The sequence below is a fragment of the Podarcis raffonei genome, chromosome 1 (genome assembly GCF_027172205.1).
Source record: "Podarcis raffonei isolate rPodRaf1 chromosome 1, rPodRaf1.pri, whole genome shotgun sequence".
Classification (NCBI taxonomy): Eukaryota; Metazoa; Chordata; class Lepidosauria; order Squamata; family Lacertidae; genus Podarcis; species Podarcis raffonei.
Genome location: NC_070602.1, coordinates 43,140,398 through 43,158,897, shown reverse-complemented (window position 1 = coordinate 43,158,897; position 18,500 = coordinate 43,140,398). Strand labels below are relative to the sequence as shown.

Genomic DNA, 18,500 nt, shown 5'->3' with positions numbered 1-18,500 from the left:
GTGAAAGATGATAAACCCTCTGCCCCTGGTGTTGCATGATGTCCACATGGAGAGGTTGCAGAGGCATCATGCACATCCTGTCTATTGCAAGTTTTAGAAATGGAATTTGAAAGGGACAAGGATGCTATCTTGATGCAAGACCCTTGGGGTGGGCCACATCAACCCATACATCATGCATCCCATTATGTAGTGCTTATGACAGACGTGCTGCAGAAAAAACGCTGACCGAGCAAATAATTTCAGATGACCCAAAGCAACTGGCTGTTGGTGAAGGAACAATAGCTTTGCAGATGGGTAGTTACCCAGGTCTCTCCATATACCTTTTGCAAGAAATCCCATGGCAAAGACCAATAAATCCAAGGTAAGACCAATAAAGTTTCCCTTCTCTAATTTATGTTAACTATAATGTCAGTTTGGTTTATGTCTGGGCACAAGAGGCACACACAGTTCCTCCTTATGTACACAAACAGCAGCGAGAAGTCAAGTATTGGGCTCTTCTCCTCTTGGAACACAATGTCCAAAGCTGTGTTAACAAAAGAGCAAGAGCAGCAGTGTCTCTCAGAGTGTCACTGAAACAGGGAACTACAGCCAGCCTAGCTTGTCCAATCATCAGGGCTGGGGAGCCAGTGGTCCTCACCTGTTGCCGGACTCCAGCTTCCCTCATCCCTGATCGTTAGGGCTGATGAGAGTTGGGAGTCCAACAGCATCTGAATGGCTCAGATCCCCCACCAGTGCTCTAGTCTACTCAGCACAGGCCCTTTATGTTCATGCCTAATGAATCCAGAGACATTAATGTCTTGTGCTTTTACAAAGCTTAGATATTGGGGAGAGGGGGGAAGAGCTGTTTGATGAATCAGAATGTAGTGAAAATTGGATATAAATGACAAAGTTTTTGGTGCTTATACCTTGCAGTTACATAAGCAGAAAGAAGACAGATGTAGTATTTACGGGAGGAAGACAGTAATATTGTACACCAGGTGGCACATAGCTGAACTATTTTCAGAATGCTGCCTCAATGGAGCAGGCTTGTGGCTGCCAACTAAGATTGGAAACTCTTGTACCTAAAATGGTTCTGAAACCAGAAGGCATGACCCCATAACACAAACTTGCAGCATTCCCTGCCCTGCACGGCATTTACTAGGAGACGAGCAAACAACTTGGACACTTTCCCTTCAAGAAATATATATATATTCATTACAATAAATACATCTTCAAGTTATATATAAAAAAGTAGTGCATTAACTGTTCACTTAAGACAAGTCGAAAGCAAATTTGGCCCCATTTGAGCCTACAGAAGGTAATACAAGTTCATATTGCACTCAACCCTGGGCGTACTAGTGAAGGTCAAGCTGGAGAAAGAGGCCGACTCCTTTGACCTAGAAGACACTCTGTGCCACACATTTGTGGCTCTTCTGCCAGTTTGTGAGGTAGAGCAAAGCTCACAGCATTTCAACACTGCTGCCAAGTCCCTGCTTAGGGTGATTTGAGGCGGGGGCGGGGGCGCTTCAGAAACACTTAAGAAAAGCACATTGTAGCTTCTGGCCCTTCCCTTTGAAGATGAAAAAAAGAACACAGTTTGGCTTCCTCAAACCCCATTTGCAAATCTACTCAGAAGTAAGCCTCAGCAAATGCAATAGGACTTGCTCCCAGATTAGCATGCATAGGATTGGAGCCTTCCAGAGCATTTTTCAGGCAGCTTCTCGCCCTGCAACAATGGAGGCTCTCTCCAGTTTCTACTGCCAGTCCACTGACAAGAAGTATCCCTCCCCTCTTAAAACTGCTTCACCCATTGGCTTTATTAATCTGACTTTTAGTTGTATTAAAAAGTGTGTCTGTTGTGTTTGCTCCTGTTCTTGGTCAAAAAGGTATACTTCAGCCCCTCTGGAGGGCAGAGTCACGTTCATTCTTCCGCTGAAGACTCCTCAGGTTGGTATATGTAGGGCAGGATGGAGATCAGAGCCTCCTCAATTGAGAACAAGTGCTCATCTTCTACCTGAGGGCAAAAGTAGCGCATGAAGTCTGCCAACCGCAGAAGGTACTCTATATTGTGGCCAGAACGACCACTGGAAACTATTATTTGAGCTGCAATGTCCTCTTCAGATGCTGGACCAAGGTAGGAGGGATTCTGCGGGGTTGCAATGTAAACCAGGGCTAGGATAGGCTCATCAGTCTCTTTATCCTGGGGGTGGAACTTCACCAGCTTGGTGTCGTAGCCTCCAAGCACGGCTTCCCGCATATTTAAATATTTAAGCGAAGCAGCAATTTGATCACCACGGAGTTCATAGGCAACCCCCCATGTGCAACCCTGCAATGAATAAAAAAATTGCCAAGGATTACTTGCTGTGACAGAGGCAGAAACAGAATCATATGCATCATTATATTCTGGAAGCTGAGGAAACTCCTGTTTTTTACGTAAACCTGTTAACTAGGTCACACAAGGCTCCTAAAAGCACTGGTCAGGGATGGATAAATGTCTCTTCAAAAGAAAGCACCATTATCCTTGTTGTGACAACTCCTTTTGTGATATGAAAGGAGAGCACAGATAGATTTTCTTATCACCTTGTCCATCACTTTTACATTTTTATTCTGAAAACTCATGCAGAAACAAGCTTATTGTTCTCAGAAAGACTACAGATTGGTCCAAAATGCATCTGATCAGCTGTGTTTTGCTCCTCAATTATGTCTCAGACTTAAACTTTCAGTGGGTCTATAACTGTATAATAAACGATAGAGACTTTAATATCCACACAAAGACATTTTTGACAATTTTCTGCTCATTTTACTACATGTCTTGGTAACAAAGAAATACTAAGACTTGCTCACAGAGCAGTCCTTACCAACTGAAGCAATTTTGCATTTCCTCATCTCCTGTCCAGCTATGCATAACATACAGCTTGCTGCCAAGTCCAATCTCATTTTAAAGGACTTTGAGGCAGGCTGGAGAAGTCAGAGACCACTAAATTATGAAAACACTGGCTATTCCTTCCACTCCAGTCTACCCACTGAGTGATTAATCCAATCGGCTCTTACAGAGGCTCCAGGAAGGACATGGCACCATTGACTCAACCACATACCAAATATTTTTCAGCAACTATTTATCTTGTAGGATGTCTCAAATATTATCTCAGCTTTCTCTCATCACCTGAAGATAAGTCCATGTTCATGGTCCCTTACTATATACACAGCATCCCACTATCCCAACCGCCTAATGTTTCTTGAGGCATTTTGGGCATTCTCCTAAAGCCATAGAAACAACAAATGCTACATGTCTAGCTGCAGCACTGTGACGAACCTCCCCTTCCCCCTCTGTACAGGAACTAAAGGGGAGGTGGTGAACTCTTAGAACTGTTCTGGATTATGCCCAGAAGAACCCAGATTAAGACTTGCTTTACAGGTGTGTTGAATGAACTGGATAAAGATGTAGGTATAAATAACTTACCTCATAATCCTCTTGGAGGGTGACCACTCTACCAGGCTAAACAGGAGAGGAAAGGGAGGGAGAGGAAAGTCAGAGTTAACATACAGTATCAGATATCCACCCGGAAAGCGCAAGCGAAGCACCGCCACACCCAAGGATGCTCCACAAGGAGACCCGCACGGTGCCAGCACTGCAGGCCAACCACACAGGAGGCACAAGCTGCTCTCCAGCCAGCACACGGGCAATGCCAAGCCAAGGGCAAAAGGGGTCGTGCGGATCTGCAGCCCCTCTTCAAACCAGCTCCCTCAGCAGCAAATGCTGCTTATAAGCTACCCATCCGTTCCAAACCTGCACCACCACCAGGGTCGCCACCCACAGGCATTCTTCCCGAAAGAGACCCAGGATAGCGAGGCGCCCATCCATCACTCCCACCCCCGCCTCGAGGGAGACCCAGGATAGAGGCGCCCACCCATCACCCCATCCCGAGAGAGACCCAGGACAGAGAGGCGCCCACCCATCACCCCCATCCCGAGAGACCCAGGACAGAGAAGCGCCCACCCATCACCCCCATGCCGAGAGAGACCCAGGACAGAGAGGCGCCCATACATCACCCCCGCCCCGATCTCCGCCCCCCCAAGTAAAGGGGCGCCCCCTCTCACCATCTTCTCGCTGCCCCGGTGGAAGGTGTCTCCTTGCCAGAAGCGGCGGGTGTAGCCGCGGATGAAGCCCACTTTGCGCGACGTGAACTCGAAATCGGGTCTCCACACCAGCGAGCCGTAGCCGAAGACCCACAGCGGGGATTTGGGCGGCCCGCCTTCCGCGGCGGCCAGGTCTTCCTCCTGCTGCGGCCGCCCAAGGGGGCGCTCCCCTCCGCTGGGAGGAGGAGGAGGAGGAGGATGCGGGTGCAGCGGCAGCGGATCCCGCTTCATGGCCCCGCGCGAGGAACCCGGGAAGCAGCCTGCGCCTTGGAAGCGGCAGCGCTGGACCTGCGCTCCGGGGAAGGAGGCTGCCCAGGAGAGAAGGTAGCAAATGCTTGGCACGCTGGCTGGCCGCGAGGAGGCAAGAGCAAAGCGGACGCTTCCACGATTAACTGTGCGCCTCCTGCATCTCCAGCCTCTTTAAATACCAGCTCGCCGGGCAAACCCCACCCAGCTGTCATGGAATTCTTGCGGCTCGCGCCGCCGCTCTCCAATCAGCGCCTCCGGCGTCACGGTAGCCGCGCGTTGTCCCGCCTCTCTGGAATCTGGATTGCTCAGAGGGAGCTGTCGGTCACGGGCGGAGCGCGCGCGCCGATTGGGTTCCCCCCGCCGCCCGCTGCATCAAGCCGGGATGATGCAACTCGGCTGGAAGCTTTCGAGCAAAGGAGGCAGGTGATTGCATCAGGCGGTCCTTTCGGCCGGGCTGCGGGCGCAGCCAGGCGCGGGGCGGAGGATCGGGGTCAGCGGGGAGAAACCTGCTTTGGCGGGTGGCCTTAACGGGGTGCAAGTCTGTGCATCGGCCGCCGAGGGCATTTAGGGGCAGTAGCTTGACCCCAGTTTATACGTGATATAGAATACAGTACATGCTGAGCAGTGCTGATCGGCAGGACCCCCCCTCCCTTGGCGGGAGGGTACCATGAAATCATATTGGCACCTCTAAAGGATTTGCGGAGAGGGGGCTGTATCGTACACCACTGGTTGTTTTAAATATCGAAATAGAAACGAGCAATACAGGATACAAAGAAAAAGAGGCACCCTTTCCTCCATCTCTGGCATATTCCCCGGGCTGGACTAGATGCGCCTCCCAACTCTACCATGCCATAGTACTCTGTGGTATATTACTATGGTAAAAGCAGCTGATGTCAATAAGTAAAGGGGTCTGCTCCTTGTGATGGTTTCGGGCAGATAGCGGGGCGAAACAAGGCATTATTTAGGCCTGGCTTTTTGTTGTAAAAATGGGGGGGGGGGGATTTTGCCAAATTGGCAAATGTGAGGGGAAAACCTGGATGTATGGCAGCACGATGGAAAAAGCAGCAGAGACAGCTCAAAAAGCTTAAAATCCCCCCCCAAAAAACACAATTCGGGGTTGTTCCCAAAAAGAGCTCATCCAATTTGGGGTGTCGGGAATTCTACTTTTTGAAATATACCAACCCTACGTTGAAATATACCAGTCCGGGTCAAAGACACATCTCATGCACATTTACGTACACACACAAACATAGGCTGGGGTGCTCAATGGTGCCCCTCTGGAGGGCAAAAAAACAGTACCCCTTCCCAGTAGCTACAGCTGTGGTTACAGGCATCTTCATAAATCCTCCTTTTCATAAGACGATCTATATTCTCCAGCTAACAAGAAACCCACATGCAGGAGAACCATGGGCACCTTAGAGGTTGTTTGGCTTAAGTGCAAGAGGCTGGAGCAGGATGGGTGTTGGCTTAGCATGGCCAGGCAGTTGCTGAGGCCCCAGAGTCCACTTGGAGGGCCTACTGGCTTGGATTTCCCCTTGGATGCTGAGGTGGCAAAACCACCACCGCAGGTGGTAGAGGCTGCCCTGTGACGTTTGACATTCACCCTGGATGAGAAGGATTGGGCTACTAGCCATGGTGGCTATGTGAGTTGTACCTCTACCTTTGGAGGCAGAGCATCCCTGGATGTCAGTTGCTGGGGAGCATGAGTGGGGAGAGTGCTGTTGCACTCAGGTCCTGCTTTGAGACTTTCCATAGACCTCTGTGAGAACAGGATGCTGGACTTGGTGGGTCTTTGGCCTGATCTTATGTTCTTAGGACAGTGAAGAGGTTTTTGCAGGAGCACCCAGTCACTCTCTCTCTCTCTCCCTCCCTGTGGGCAGCACGGAGGGGAGCATTAGTCCTGCTGAGAAGAAGAATAGAGAGCCCACCAAAGGTATTTTGCTGAGGGCTTCTCATAACCTAGAACCAGGCCTGTGTCTCGTGTCACCATCTGCTCTCTATTCTGTGTCATCATCAGTTGCTGAACTGTTGCTTGAGGCGAGCAGAAGTCAGTGGTGCTAGTAGCAGCTGCTGTGGGGGGTATCTGTGCTGAGATCTGGTCCTCATGGCTTCCTGAGGGGTTGTGCCACCTCAGCGGACAGTGGTAAGATGGAAATATTTGCCAGTGCTATTTTTCTAGAAAAAGAGGTGCTGGAACTCACCACAAATGCCTCCTTTGTTCTCTTGCAATGCCACCCACCTGAGAGGTGCCGGAACTGAGTTCCAGCAAGTTCCGGCGGGTTCCAGCTGCAAAAAGCCCTGCTACTAGCTAGGATTTAGGGGTGGGGTGCAGAAAATGCATGGGGATAATACAAAACGATTGCAAGAATCTGACCTTGCTTTTAGTCACTTGACCAAAATGAATGAATAAAATTGTTTGCTCACCAGTTTTTGCAAGGGTTGCCGGATGCATGGATAACAACGCAGTGGATGTGAGATGAAGTGAGTGGGCCAGGCACAGGATGTGGTTACAATTTGCTCTGACAATGGTGTCAAGGTATTAGCCATCTCAATGGCAATGTGCAGCTCAGTGCTTGAATTATTGGGCATGGGGATACATCAATAAGCCCTACTGCCTGACTCCTCCCATCCATTTTAATGAAACCATAGTTTCCCTGTTGCCTTCAGAAACTGTGGTTAAAGAGACTGTCACAAAAGAAAAGTAGGCTGGCCCTCCTCTGCCCAGCCTGTAATTCAAACATTGGCTCGGATCAAGAGTAAAGATTGGTCTGAGAAATCTATAATGGCCTTTAAAGATAGTGGTCTGGAGATAATAATCAAGGCAAGAGAAAGGTCTGGATTATGAGTGCCCATATATCTAATGATGAGGCATGAAGCACCCGGTAACTTAAATAGATCATGCAAGACTCAAGAGTTCCTGTGGGTTCAAAGACAACAGGCAGTGACGTGTTGGGTATGGCCCCAAATTCTCTAATTTAGGCAGGGAGAGGAAGAAAGATACGAAGAGGCAGAGGCTGAACTGCTCACTGACTAGACTTTCCTAACCCTACTAGGTCAAACATTTAAGTGGTGCATCTCAAGCACCTTGCACATATTATGAGTGCTAACCTCTGTAGCAGCCCTTGGACAAGGTACAGAGCTGACTGGGCCCATTCTTGTTGCACCATAGAGAGAATTTGCAATAGCTTTTCAAGGTTTATGTACTTTGTTTTAAAATGTGCCTTCAGAATCATTTGGGAATTTTTTTTTAATGCTTCTATTTACTTTTTGAAAGTGATACTGAATTAAAATGTTCACATGAACACTTAACTTAAAACCCATGGCTTCAGAACCTGCATTTCCATTTCTGAGGGGACAGCATGCTGCAAATGCCAAAATGCTAATACCTACATTCAAAGCCCTGCCTGGCCATGTATCCTTCTGGGTGGCATGACATAAATCCTCCCTCAGTTTAATCTACTTCACAGGGTAGGAAAACTTTGAGACCCACTGCCCCTCATAACCACTTCCTAGTTTGGAATTCAGCTTGTCAACTGCTCAGGGGGCAAAATGTCCCAAACTTTTGTATCAGGGGTCAGCAAACTTTTCCAGCAAGGGGCCGGTCCACTGTCCCTCAGACCTTGTGGGGGGCCGGAGTATATTTTGAAAAAAAAGAAATGAACGAATTCCTATGCCCCACAAATAACCCAGAGATGCATTTTAAATAAAAGGACACATTCTACTCATGTAAAAACACCAGGCAGGCCCCACAAATAACCTAGAGATGCATTTTTAATAAAAGGGCACATTCTACTCATGTAAAAACACGCTGATTCCCGGACCGTCTGCGGGCTGGATTTGGAAGGCTATTAGCCCAGATCCGGCCCCCGGGCCTTAGTTTGTCTACCCATGTGTTATATCATTGGATGAAGACAAATCGAGGCTGGGTCAAGTACTTGGGATTCTGGTATGCAGAGTCAGCAACAGACATGGTGCTTTGCAAGACCTGCATCCCAGTCAGGCTAGATTAGAATTTTGCTGTGAGAAACTGTTCCTCGCCAGGCTATAGTGGAGGAGTGGAATTACTGGCTCATATTTAGTAAACAAATTATCCCTCCAGGGTGAACATTCAGTGTGTTAGTCTCAGGTGACTGAGGCATATGCACAGGTATGGATTAGGCTTCTTTCTGACAATGGTGAATCACAGCCAAGCAAGAAGGCCATTTACAGAGCTGGGGTGATGCATCGGAACGGACTGTAACAAAAGCAATTATCTTCACTTCAGCTACAGACATCATACATCTAGAAGCAAGCTGAGGATGTTCCTGTGCTGGAGATTGCTGGACAGTGACCAGCTAAGAAACTTATATAGATAAACCAGAGTCATGGAGAGATCGTACTGTTCAGAGAACACTGACAGCGAGGTAACAACTGGCAGTGCAATGCAAACTCAGTTCAGTTTGGCCTGTCTTGCGTCAGCTTTCTGCTTGACGTTTATTCTTTCTAGTTAACAATCAAGACTTGGTGGAAAACCACTTCCTTTCATAGGATTCCGGTTTGCGCAGTTTGTTGGGCAACTGCATGACCCTATGGAGTTAGAGTGAACCCATGTATAATAAATCAAACTAGCTGGGTTTTTTTTTTAATAACAGCAATGTTTTTCATATAAGCAGATTATATTTACATAGGATAGATTCAAGCTGCTATTTTAACAATTCTTCTATATGTCTCAGAAAGGGTTAAGTTTTAAGAATTGGGTAGAAACTGGCAGCAATCACATGGCTGCTTAGATGGAATTTCTCCCTCCCCTTTTCCTTGTTATGCAAATATAACAAACAAACAAAAATACAACAACAAAGTCGGCTCACATTAACAATAAAAATAATCCATCACTGCTGACTTAAAAGACACGCATATATGTAAGCATTTTAGATGTCCAGATTTATGATTATGATCATGATTCCTGCATTGCAGGGGGTTGGACTAGATGACCCTTGGGGTCCCTTCCAACTCTACAATTCTACGATTCAATGATTATTAATGATGTATACTAGTTACATGCCAAAATTCATCCCTGGTACTATTGGAACCAGCTCCCAGGTCTTGTTCCTTTCTAAGGAATCAAGTTCAGCCTTCATGGCTTTTAGCCATGGCTCTGCATCCTTTGAGGTTAACTCCTGGACCTCTTGGAAGCTTGAAGGTTCCCAAACCTTCTCTGAGTTACTAATCCCAACAGTGCCACAGAGTGCCTCATCGCACTGCCCCACAGGGCAGTGGATGCCCTTAACCATAGTGGCACAATGGAGACTGGCCAAAGGCGAATCTAAGGCCAGCACTTTATCTTGGGAGGCAGCAGTGGCAGGAGCAGGGCTGCTGCAACAAACAAGCCTTTGGGAGGCAGAGATGTGAGAGGGCATCAGAGGAGGGAGGGAAGGAAAGAGGGACTGAGGCCAGTGTTGCCGCGGCACCCCTGACCTAAGGTTACCAGATTTTTTCCAAAGAATCCGGGGACACTTTTTTTTGAAAAAAGAAATAAAAAGTTATTTTTTAAAAAAGTTTTTTTAAAAAAGAAGGAAGAAGAAGAAGAAGTAATATCTTCTTTTCTGTGGTCTCCTCTGTCGCATGGCCTTCCTCTGGGTCCGAGCCTGCTCTCTTGGAGTGCTAGCCACCGTGGAGTAGACTCGGGTCGGACCTGGGCTCGGCCACATGTCCTTGCCCTCCCAGTGCCCTCCTACCTTTCTTCCTCAGCGGCGGCGGCAGCGGCGCGGCAAGGTTGGGGCTCCCCTCTTTTTTCTCCTTCCTCTTTTTCTCTTTCCTTCTCCTTCTTCTCTCCCCTTTCTCCCTGCATCAGCTCCAGGGTTTTCCTGGCCCCGGAGCGCCGCTGGGCAGTTGGCCAGTTGGCTGGGCGCTCTCACTCCCGGCTTGATTCGGGTTGCAGGGTGTGTGTGTCAGCGGTTCCCCCAGTTGACGTGCCAGGCGTCTTCGGTTTCCCCCACGGCAGCGACAGTGGCAGTCTCAGCAGCCCAGAGCCAGCCTGGTAGCGCAGTTGGCTCTGGCTGGCTTCAGGAGCTGCTCGCTGCCATGGCGCCCGCCATTTTGCCTCGCCAGAAGTCCCCATATGATGTAGTAGGGAACATTAATTCCCTACTAATAAATCTACAACACTTTAAATATAAATCTGGGCACATTAAATGAAATCCGGGGACATTCCGGGGACGGATTTTGTCCGGGGACAGATTTGTAAATCCAGGGACTGTCCCTGGGAAACAGGGATGTCTGGTAACCATACCCTGACCATCATTCAAGGCACCTCAGGGTGCCATGGCATAATGGTTGAAAACCTCTGCTCTACATTGTTGTTGCTTTTTAAAAAGAAAGCTACTTGTGCCTTTGGCATGCATATCTAGCACATAAGATTGTTCAGGTGTGTGGAAGGCCCACAACTAATAGGCTAGCCATATACTTGAGGGAGTTCACTTTCTCTAAATAGCACGTATTTGCCTGCAAGTAACTACTGGACTGAGGAGATTAATTGCCCTAGACTAGGACCAATTATTCAGGGCGGGGAAAGGGAGAAATGGCTCCTTCCTCCAAAGGTAAGCTCATGATTCAGGAAACATGCAGAGAAACGGGTCGTGTCCTTTCAACCTCAAATTTATCTCAGTAAACATATGGAGAACTTGCAGGTAATCAACTGCGGTACAGAGGAATAAAGGTGTTATACAGTATTTGCTCATCCTGGAAGCTTTCCCCCCTCCTTGGAGTTTCATTAGTCCCAAACTGTATTTAAACCCCAGAGCTTCAATGGTTGGGTAGCTCACAAGCTCCAACAGGAGCCTCCCTCCCGCTTTTGCCCCTCAGCTATTTCAAGGATCACATCTGTTCTTTACAACCCATGGACCAAAGGAAGGGGTGAGAGGTTTCTGCTGCCTGGCTGGTATAGAATTTTATGGGGAGATTACCTCTCCCCATAAATTTATTACGTTTTTATATTTTGCTGGAAGTGTGACTGGGGAAACCCAGCCAGATGGGCAGGGTATAAATAAAATAATAATATTAATAACAACAACAACCTCATGCAGAAAATGAATCTTAGCAACCTTAACAAATTACATTTCCCAGGATTCTTTGGGGAAAGCCATGCCAGTTAAAGTGATATAGAAGTGCTTTAAATGTTTGGTGCAGATGTGACTTGAAAGTCTCTTGATTCATGAATTAATATGTTGTCAGCTTTGCCTCTGAAGGTTACAAACAAGGTGACTATTCCTGTTTTTGTGACCTTTTCTACTCTAGTTTCACTATTTGTTTCTTTTAACGAGCCAGACTACCTTTAATGAGCCAGCTAACTTCTGACACAGCACTAAGATAAACCAGCTTCTCTCAGCAATGCCATATTATCCAAACCCGACAGGCTAGCATCTTTGACACATGAGTTCCTGCGAAGGGAAATGCCCATTTCTTTTGTAGAGCATTGAAGGTAAGCACCAGCCAGTCTGTTCTTGTGATGGTTGATGGACCTGAGTCATTCATCTGAAACGCAAGATAAGGTTTCAGAATGAAACACAAATAAAACTGAAGCCATGTGCAGAAAGCCTGAGAGAAAGAAACCTTGTCCATAAGCTTAAGAAAACAAACAGCACCATTTCTTCTTTCTAGTTTGTGAATCGAAACTCTTTATAGTGAGCTGAAATTCATGACTCAGAATGATTTACAGTGGTACCTTGGTTCTCAGACTTAATCCGTTCCGGAAGTCCATTTCAAAACCAAAGCGTTCCAAAACCAAGGGGCACTTTCCCATAGAAAGTAATGCAAAATGGATTAATCCGTTCCTGACTTTTAAAAACAACCCCTAAAACAGCAATTTAACATGAATTTTACTATCTAATGAGACCATTGATACATAAAATGAAAGCAATAATCAATGTACTGTACTATAAAATAAATAAGACAGTATTGTAGATGATTAAAAATAAAATTATTATTTTTTCTTACCTGCACTGATGATAGTCATTGTTTGGATGGGGGGCTTTTATCCATCTCCACAGTCACACAATCAATCAATCAGTAGCTGAACTGGGTTCCACACAGTCACAAAAACAAATTAACCAAAAAAGCCTCAAAAACAAAAACGCAAAATAAATAGCAAAAACAAAAGCGCCGAACTTAATCCATTCCGGAAGTCCGTTTGACTTCCGAAATGTTTGAAAACCAAGGCGCAGCTTCTGATTGGTGCAGGCACCCTGGAAACAATAACTGACAGCTGCACTGAACATTCAGCTTCCGAAAAAACTTTTGAAAACCGGAACACTTACTTCCAGGTTTTTGGCATTTGGAAACCAAGGCGTTTGAGTACCAAGGTGTTTGAGAACCAAGGTACCACTGTATAGCCATGATCACAGGCATGGCCGGCTAGGCATCGCAGCCTCCGTGCACTCCTTGGTTTACCCCAGGGGTTGGCAAGGCTTACCTTGCCTGGGCTGGTTCACTGCCACGGAGCCCCCTCCGTGGTCTGGACTGCAGGCTGGTGCAATTTCTAGCATCTGCGTCCATGCAGACGTGATTTCCTGCATCTGCACATGCGCAGATGCAATTTCTGGTGACGTGAAAGCTGCACTGGTTTAGCACAGTGTGTGGGGACTTGTCTAGAGGGCAGCTTGGTTTGAGCGCAGCTCGTTGGCTGGTAAAACGACCCCCATAGGCCACTTGTTGCCCATGGGCCTTAGAGCCCCGGTTTACCCATTCTTCAGATAATAATAATAATAATAATAATAATAATAATAATAATAATAATAATACAGTATTGCATTTGCCATTCCCCTTGCCCCAGCAATCTTTTTGGTTGTGGAACTGCAATGGACCTTCTACACTATTGTAATTGTTATACGAAAAGTTTGGGGTTGGCTTTTACAGCCCAGCTCCCATCAAGGGATTCCCCTAAGAATGGATGGAACCAGACAAAACAAGGCAGATGTTTATTTTCCTTCCAGTAGCACCTTAAAGACCAACTAAGTTAGTTCTTGGTATGAGCTTTCGTGTGCATGCACACTTCTTCAGATACTTCAGTTTATTTTCCTGTTGCAACAGTGTCACCTTCCCCCGCCCCGCCCCACCACTTGCAAGGAGGTGAGGAGGACCCACAACAAAGGTGTGTCTCCAGGTATTGCTGTGAAACACTTCCCTGTCTGAAACCCCAGAGAGCCACTGCTGATCAGTACAGTATGGGAAAAAAGAGGATGATGAGGCAAATAAACTTGAATAGTAAAACAGTAAAGATGTGTGGATCCTAAAACAAAACACTGTACACACAATACAGATAGTGTTATAAAAGTTACGTATGGAAGTACAGTGGTACCTCGGGTTACATACGCTTCAGGTTACAGACTCTCCTAACCCAGAAATATTACCTTGGGTTAAGAACTTTGCTTCAGGATGAGAACAGAAATCGTGCAATGGCAGCAGGAGGCCCCATTAGCTAAAGTGGTGCTTCAAGTTAAGAACAGACTTCCAGAACGAATTAAGTACTTAACCTGAGGTACCACTGTACCCAGAACCACAGTATAAATTGGAATGATTTTGTTTTCTGCTTGTCATGGCCTCCCCTCCAAAGGACAGCGTAATAAAGTACATACGTAATTCTGGGGCCAGGGGATGCCAAGTAGTTTTGATCAGGGCATACCCTCCAACATTTCTCCAATGAAAACAGGGACATCCCATTCTATAATGCTGATTTTACTATTGATTACCCACACATCTTACTGGGTTGCCCCAGCCACTCTGGGCAGCTTCCAACATATATAAAAACATAATAAAACACTAAACATTAAAAATCTTCCCTATACAGGATTGCCTTCAGACAGTTCGGGGATTGGATAACTCCATACCTTACAACATTTCTCCAATGAAAATAGGGACATTCTAAGACACGGGTAGCGTTGTGGGTTAAACCACAGAGCCTAGGGCTTGCTGATCAGAAGGTCAGTGGTTCGAATCCCCATGACGGGGTGAGTTCCTGTTGCTCGGTCCCAGCTCCTGCCCACCTAGCAGTTTGAAAGCACGTCAAAGTGCAAGTAGATAAATAGGTACCACTCCAGTGGAAAGGTAAACGGCATTTCTGTGCGCTGCTCTGGTTCGCCAGAAGCAGCTTAGTCATGCTGGCCACATGACCCGGAAGCTGTATGCCGGCTCCCTCGGCCAGTAAAGCGAGATGAGTGCCGCAACCTCAGAGTGCCGCAACCAGAGTGCCGGGTCAGGGGTCCCTTTAAGCAGTGGCAGAACATATGCCCACGCTGCTGAGGGTGGGCACACTCCCAAGGGGCACGGGGAGTGGAGGTTGCCCTCCCAGGCGCAGGAGAGCCACTTGGGTGCACAGAGCGGCGCGTTTGCCCTGCAGCCAGGGGTGGAGTAAGCAGCACATGAGGGTGGAGTGAGCTGCTGATGGTGGACATTCGGTGCACCACCTGCCCACGATTCCCAAGCCTCCCCCAGCTGTCAAAACAAAGGGGGAAGGGGGGAATGCCTCTGGCAAAGCGGCGCAGCTCCCCTCTTCCCCCGAAGGCTCAGGGTAGGCTTGGGAGGGCACGCCCAGGGCGGTCTGCCCCCACTGCATCCCCCTTCCTCCGCCTCTGATCCTAAGGAAAAGTGGGACATTCCAGGATCAAATCAGAAAGCGGGACAGCTTCTCTAAATTAGGGGCGTCCCTGGAAAATAGGGATACTTGGAGGGTCTCTCAGGGGCAGCATTTTTTTGTTTAGAAGGGGTTGGAGGCTAGCAAATTCAGTTCCATTGTGCATTGTCTCGCTTCTGCATGAGCTGAGGCCAGGGAGAGGGCTTTCCAATGTGGGACAGAGGCTCTGCTTCTCCTTCCTCTCAGTCCATCAGCCTGTGTCCTGGTTTCTGTATGGGAGGCAGCAAGTGAGGAGAATAAGCAGAGGACTCTAAGTGTTGTTGTTCACATTCTGAGGAAAGGAGGAGGAGGCTTGAACAAGCTCTTCGTGTGCAGCCTATACATCAGCTCTGCAATCCATCATGAGTTTCCAGATTGCTTTGTAACATGTAGAAACAGGTATCATGTGGATCCTTTCCAACTTGAAAGAAGCCTAATTGAAAAGTGAGACACAGACGTCGGATGCACCTCTGTGGCTGGCGCTTGGATCCGCTTTCCATGTAGTATTGGAGATCACAGTGGGGAGTGCTTTTGCAGAGGCAACAGTACTGTGAGTGCAATGTGGGAGCTGATCCTCATTCAATGGCTATGCGCACAAGAAGGTGAGGGCTTGGCCATATTCTCACTTGCTCTTTGTATCAGAGATATGGGCTAGAGCATGGGTAGGCAAACTAAGGCCCGGGGGCAGGATCAGGCCCAATTGCCTTCTAAATCCGGCTCGTGGACAGTCCAGGAATCAACGTGTTTTTACATGAGTAGAATGTGCCCTTTTATTTAAAATGCATCTCTGGGTTATTTGTGGGGCATAGGAATTCGTTCATTCCCCCCCCCCAAATATAGTCTGGCCCCCCACAAGGTCTGAGGGACAGTGGACCGGCCCCCTGCTGAAAAAGTTTGCTGACCCCTGGGCTAGAGAGCTCCTTGCTTGCATCTTCTCTTGCATGGGAGAAAGCAGTTGCTGTGGATAAAATGGAAGGAGGGAGACTATCATGCCTTCAAATGGAAACCAGCCAGCTTTAACCCCTGGGCTGCCAGTTGCCTGTCCTTACATATGCCTTTGCGTGTCTTCAGGTGCTACCAAGCCACAACATCTTGTCTAGACTGCTTGCTGACACATGCCTGTTTGTAATTTTTGGCATGTGTTCAGAAAGTTAAATAAAGAACAAGCTAATTTTTAAAAAACTTCCTTGTCTGGTCACCTGAAGCCACAGGCAAGTGGGTGAGTGGCTTTTTACAAGCCTGCCTAACATGATATCATACTGCCCTGAAATAGATGCTTAGATGCATCATATTTTGCAGAGAGTGTCTCAGCAGCTCCTGCCAGCTTTGGCAGCATTGCCAATGGTCAGAGATGATGGGAGTTGTAGTCCAGCCTCACCTGGAGGACACGACATTAGGCATCCTTCATTTAAGATATTCAGTTTAGCTTGGTTACCACTATCCTACTCTCTTCTAGCTTAGTTACCAGGGCCACTACTACTTTCTGGAAATCCAAGGTACGTGTTTGACTTCGCTCACATTTACCATTCCAGAAGATCATGAATTCCAGCATTACTTTCCCCAAAGTTCATGCTACATTGCTACATAACTGTGCCCTCTTGGTTAAGGTTGAATCAAAGACAGCAGATCCCCCTCAACATTTTACACTTCTTGAAAGAAGAAGTTGTCAGCAAGGTATATCAGAGATTTTTGTTTTTGCTGGCATCCTACAGAATTGGGTGCTGGATCAGGGAGAGGAGGGTGAAAATCTCTCTTTACCCATAATGCTCACAGAGTGACCTTCCCAGATTATCCTCCCCTCACTATCCTCCCAGATTAATATTCACAGCATCATTGTGAGAAACAACCTAACTCCTCCCACACTGTCAGTGTCTCCAGAATGTCACTAGTTTGCAGGAGGGATTCAAATGTATCCCGGAAATGTAGGTTTGTGCAATTAAAGTGGGCGAAAGTGCTCTGTCACCCTAGCATAACAAATCCACTTTTAAAGCGAATAAATAAATGGATTTTTTGTGGTTTGGAAAGTGACAAGCCAATCTCCTGAAAGGTGTGGGATAAACAAATGATTTATCGGAGGATGTAGAAATACAGTGCAAGTACATCGAAATGAATGCTCATTGTCATATGACACTCCCCAGCCTCAGTAAACAAATCACACAAATGTTCAATAGACTGGACATGGCGTAAGCTTTGTGCAAGCAAATAAGCACGGATGTTCAATAAACAGGACTTCTGGCAGAGCCCTATGCTTCTTGGAGGATGAGAATACTAACCAACTAACAGCAGCACAAACATGGCCAGCATTGGCACCTATCTGAAATATTATGTACCATGAAAATAAGCCCTTGCTGCATTTTGGCCTGTTTGGGGAGCATGACCTCAGAGGCAGAGCCCTGGCTTCCCAATTTTCTGTGCTTCCCCAAATGAATAAAACTCAGGAAAAGGATTCCTAATTGCATGTTGAATGAGCAGAGCTTGTTCCCTTTTTTCCCAGATGGTTGAATTGAGCTAATGGAGCAACAAGATCACCCTGGACAACTCATTCCCAGGACGGAGCCTTTGCATCAGGCTTCATGGATCGGCAGGGGCTTTCCCAGCATCTGGCAAGGTTGGGCAGTAGTCCATGGATGTCTGAAGGGCCCCCAAGACAAGTTCTGGTTTTAGTACCAGATTGGATCTCTCTCCCTTCTGCTGTCTGAGTGGGTTTCTTGTGAAAGCATCACAAACAATGCCCTTTTACCGGGAGAGAAATAAAAAGCTTGGAGACAGCATTTCACTGCCTTCAGGCTGAGGTTCCTATCCTATGTGAGGGTTTGCTTCACTTCTGTTCTTGCTTGATCACTGGTCCTCAATGGGAAAGGACTGTGAGAATTAGCAAAAGGTAGGGCAAAGAGGAGGAGCAGGGGCAAATCCTTGACTACATCTTGCACACAGAAACCTGACACTGGTCTTGGAGATTGGAGATCCTATTTCAGCACCAGAGGCTTCTGCATAAATTGGCCCCCTGCACAGCTGCCCAGACACCAGGGATGATTGCAGAAGCAACAAGGGTCACACAGTCTGTTGGTACCAGAGTGTCCTGGAATAAAGGAAACTGCCTTTTCAAATATTATTGCCACCTGAACTTAATAATATTGAGAGGGAGCATGATGAAATCTAGATGTGTCCACCTGGGTGTTTTGTACAGGGCAAGAGCACCTCCTAAAACCTGTATTAGGGTGTGGAGCTCTAGAGTAAGTGGCTTCAAAGAAACTGAGCTCTGCAATCAACTCCCCAGGAAAAATGATAGCGGACATAACCAGTGTGCCAACTGTGGCTAAATATGTGCTTGTCCTATCTTTACTGAGATATGCATGCAGGATGGGAAGGTAGCCTATCTAGGAGATGGAAAACTCTGATTCTAAATCTTCACTGCCTTGCTAAGACTAAGGAGTAAACCCTACACAAAATGGTAGTGGAGTCCCTAAGACAGTTGGACTCCTGCAGCCGAGCT

The 18,500-nt window shown here is 47.2% G+C and overlaps 1 protein-coding gene and 1 long non-coding RNA gene across 2 annotated transcripts; one reads left to right on the top strand and one right to left on the bottom strand.

Annotated features, from left to right (window-relative positions):
- Positions 1-1,171: 1,171 nt before the first annotated feature.
- Positions 1,172-4,544, bottom strand: CHAC1 (ChaC glutathione specific gamma-glutamylcyclotransferase 1). The gene is made up of 3 exons (XM_053382903.1): positions 4,078-4,544; positions 3,440-3,475; positions 1,172-2,305 (listed from the first exon to the last, which is right to left on the bottom strand). The coding sequence occupies exons 1-3, from the start codon at positions 4,345-4,347 to the stop codon at positions 1,901-1,903; spliced, it is 711 nt and encodes a 236-aa protein (XP_053238878.1). The 5' UTR covers positions 4,348-4,544; the 3' UTR covers positions 1,172-1,900.
- Positions 4,545-4,662: 118 nt separating this feature from the next.
- LOC128410998 (uncharacterized) lies at positions 4,663-18,116 on the top strand. The gene is made up of 2 exons (XR_008329665.1): positions 4,663-4,788; positions 17,502-18,116. It is a non-coding gene; the product is annotated as an uncharacterized LOC128410998 (long non-coding RNA).
- Positions 18,117-18,500: the final 384 nt, after the last annotated feature.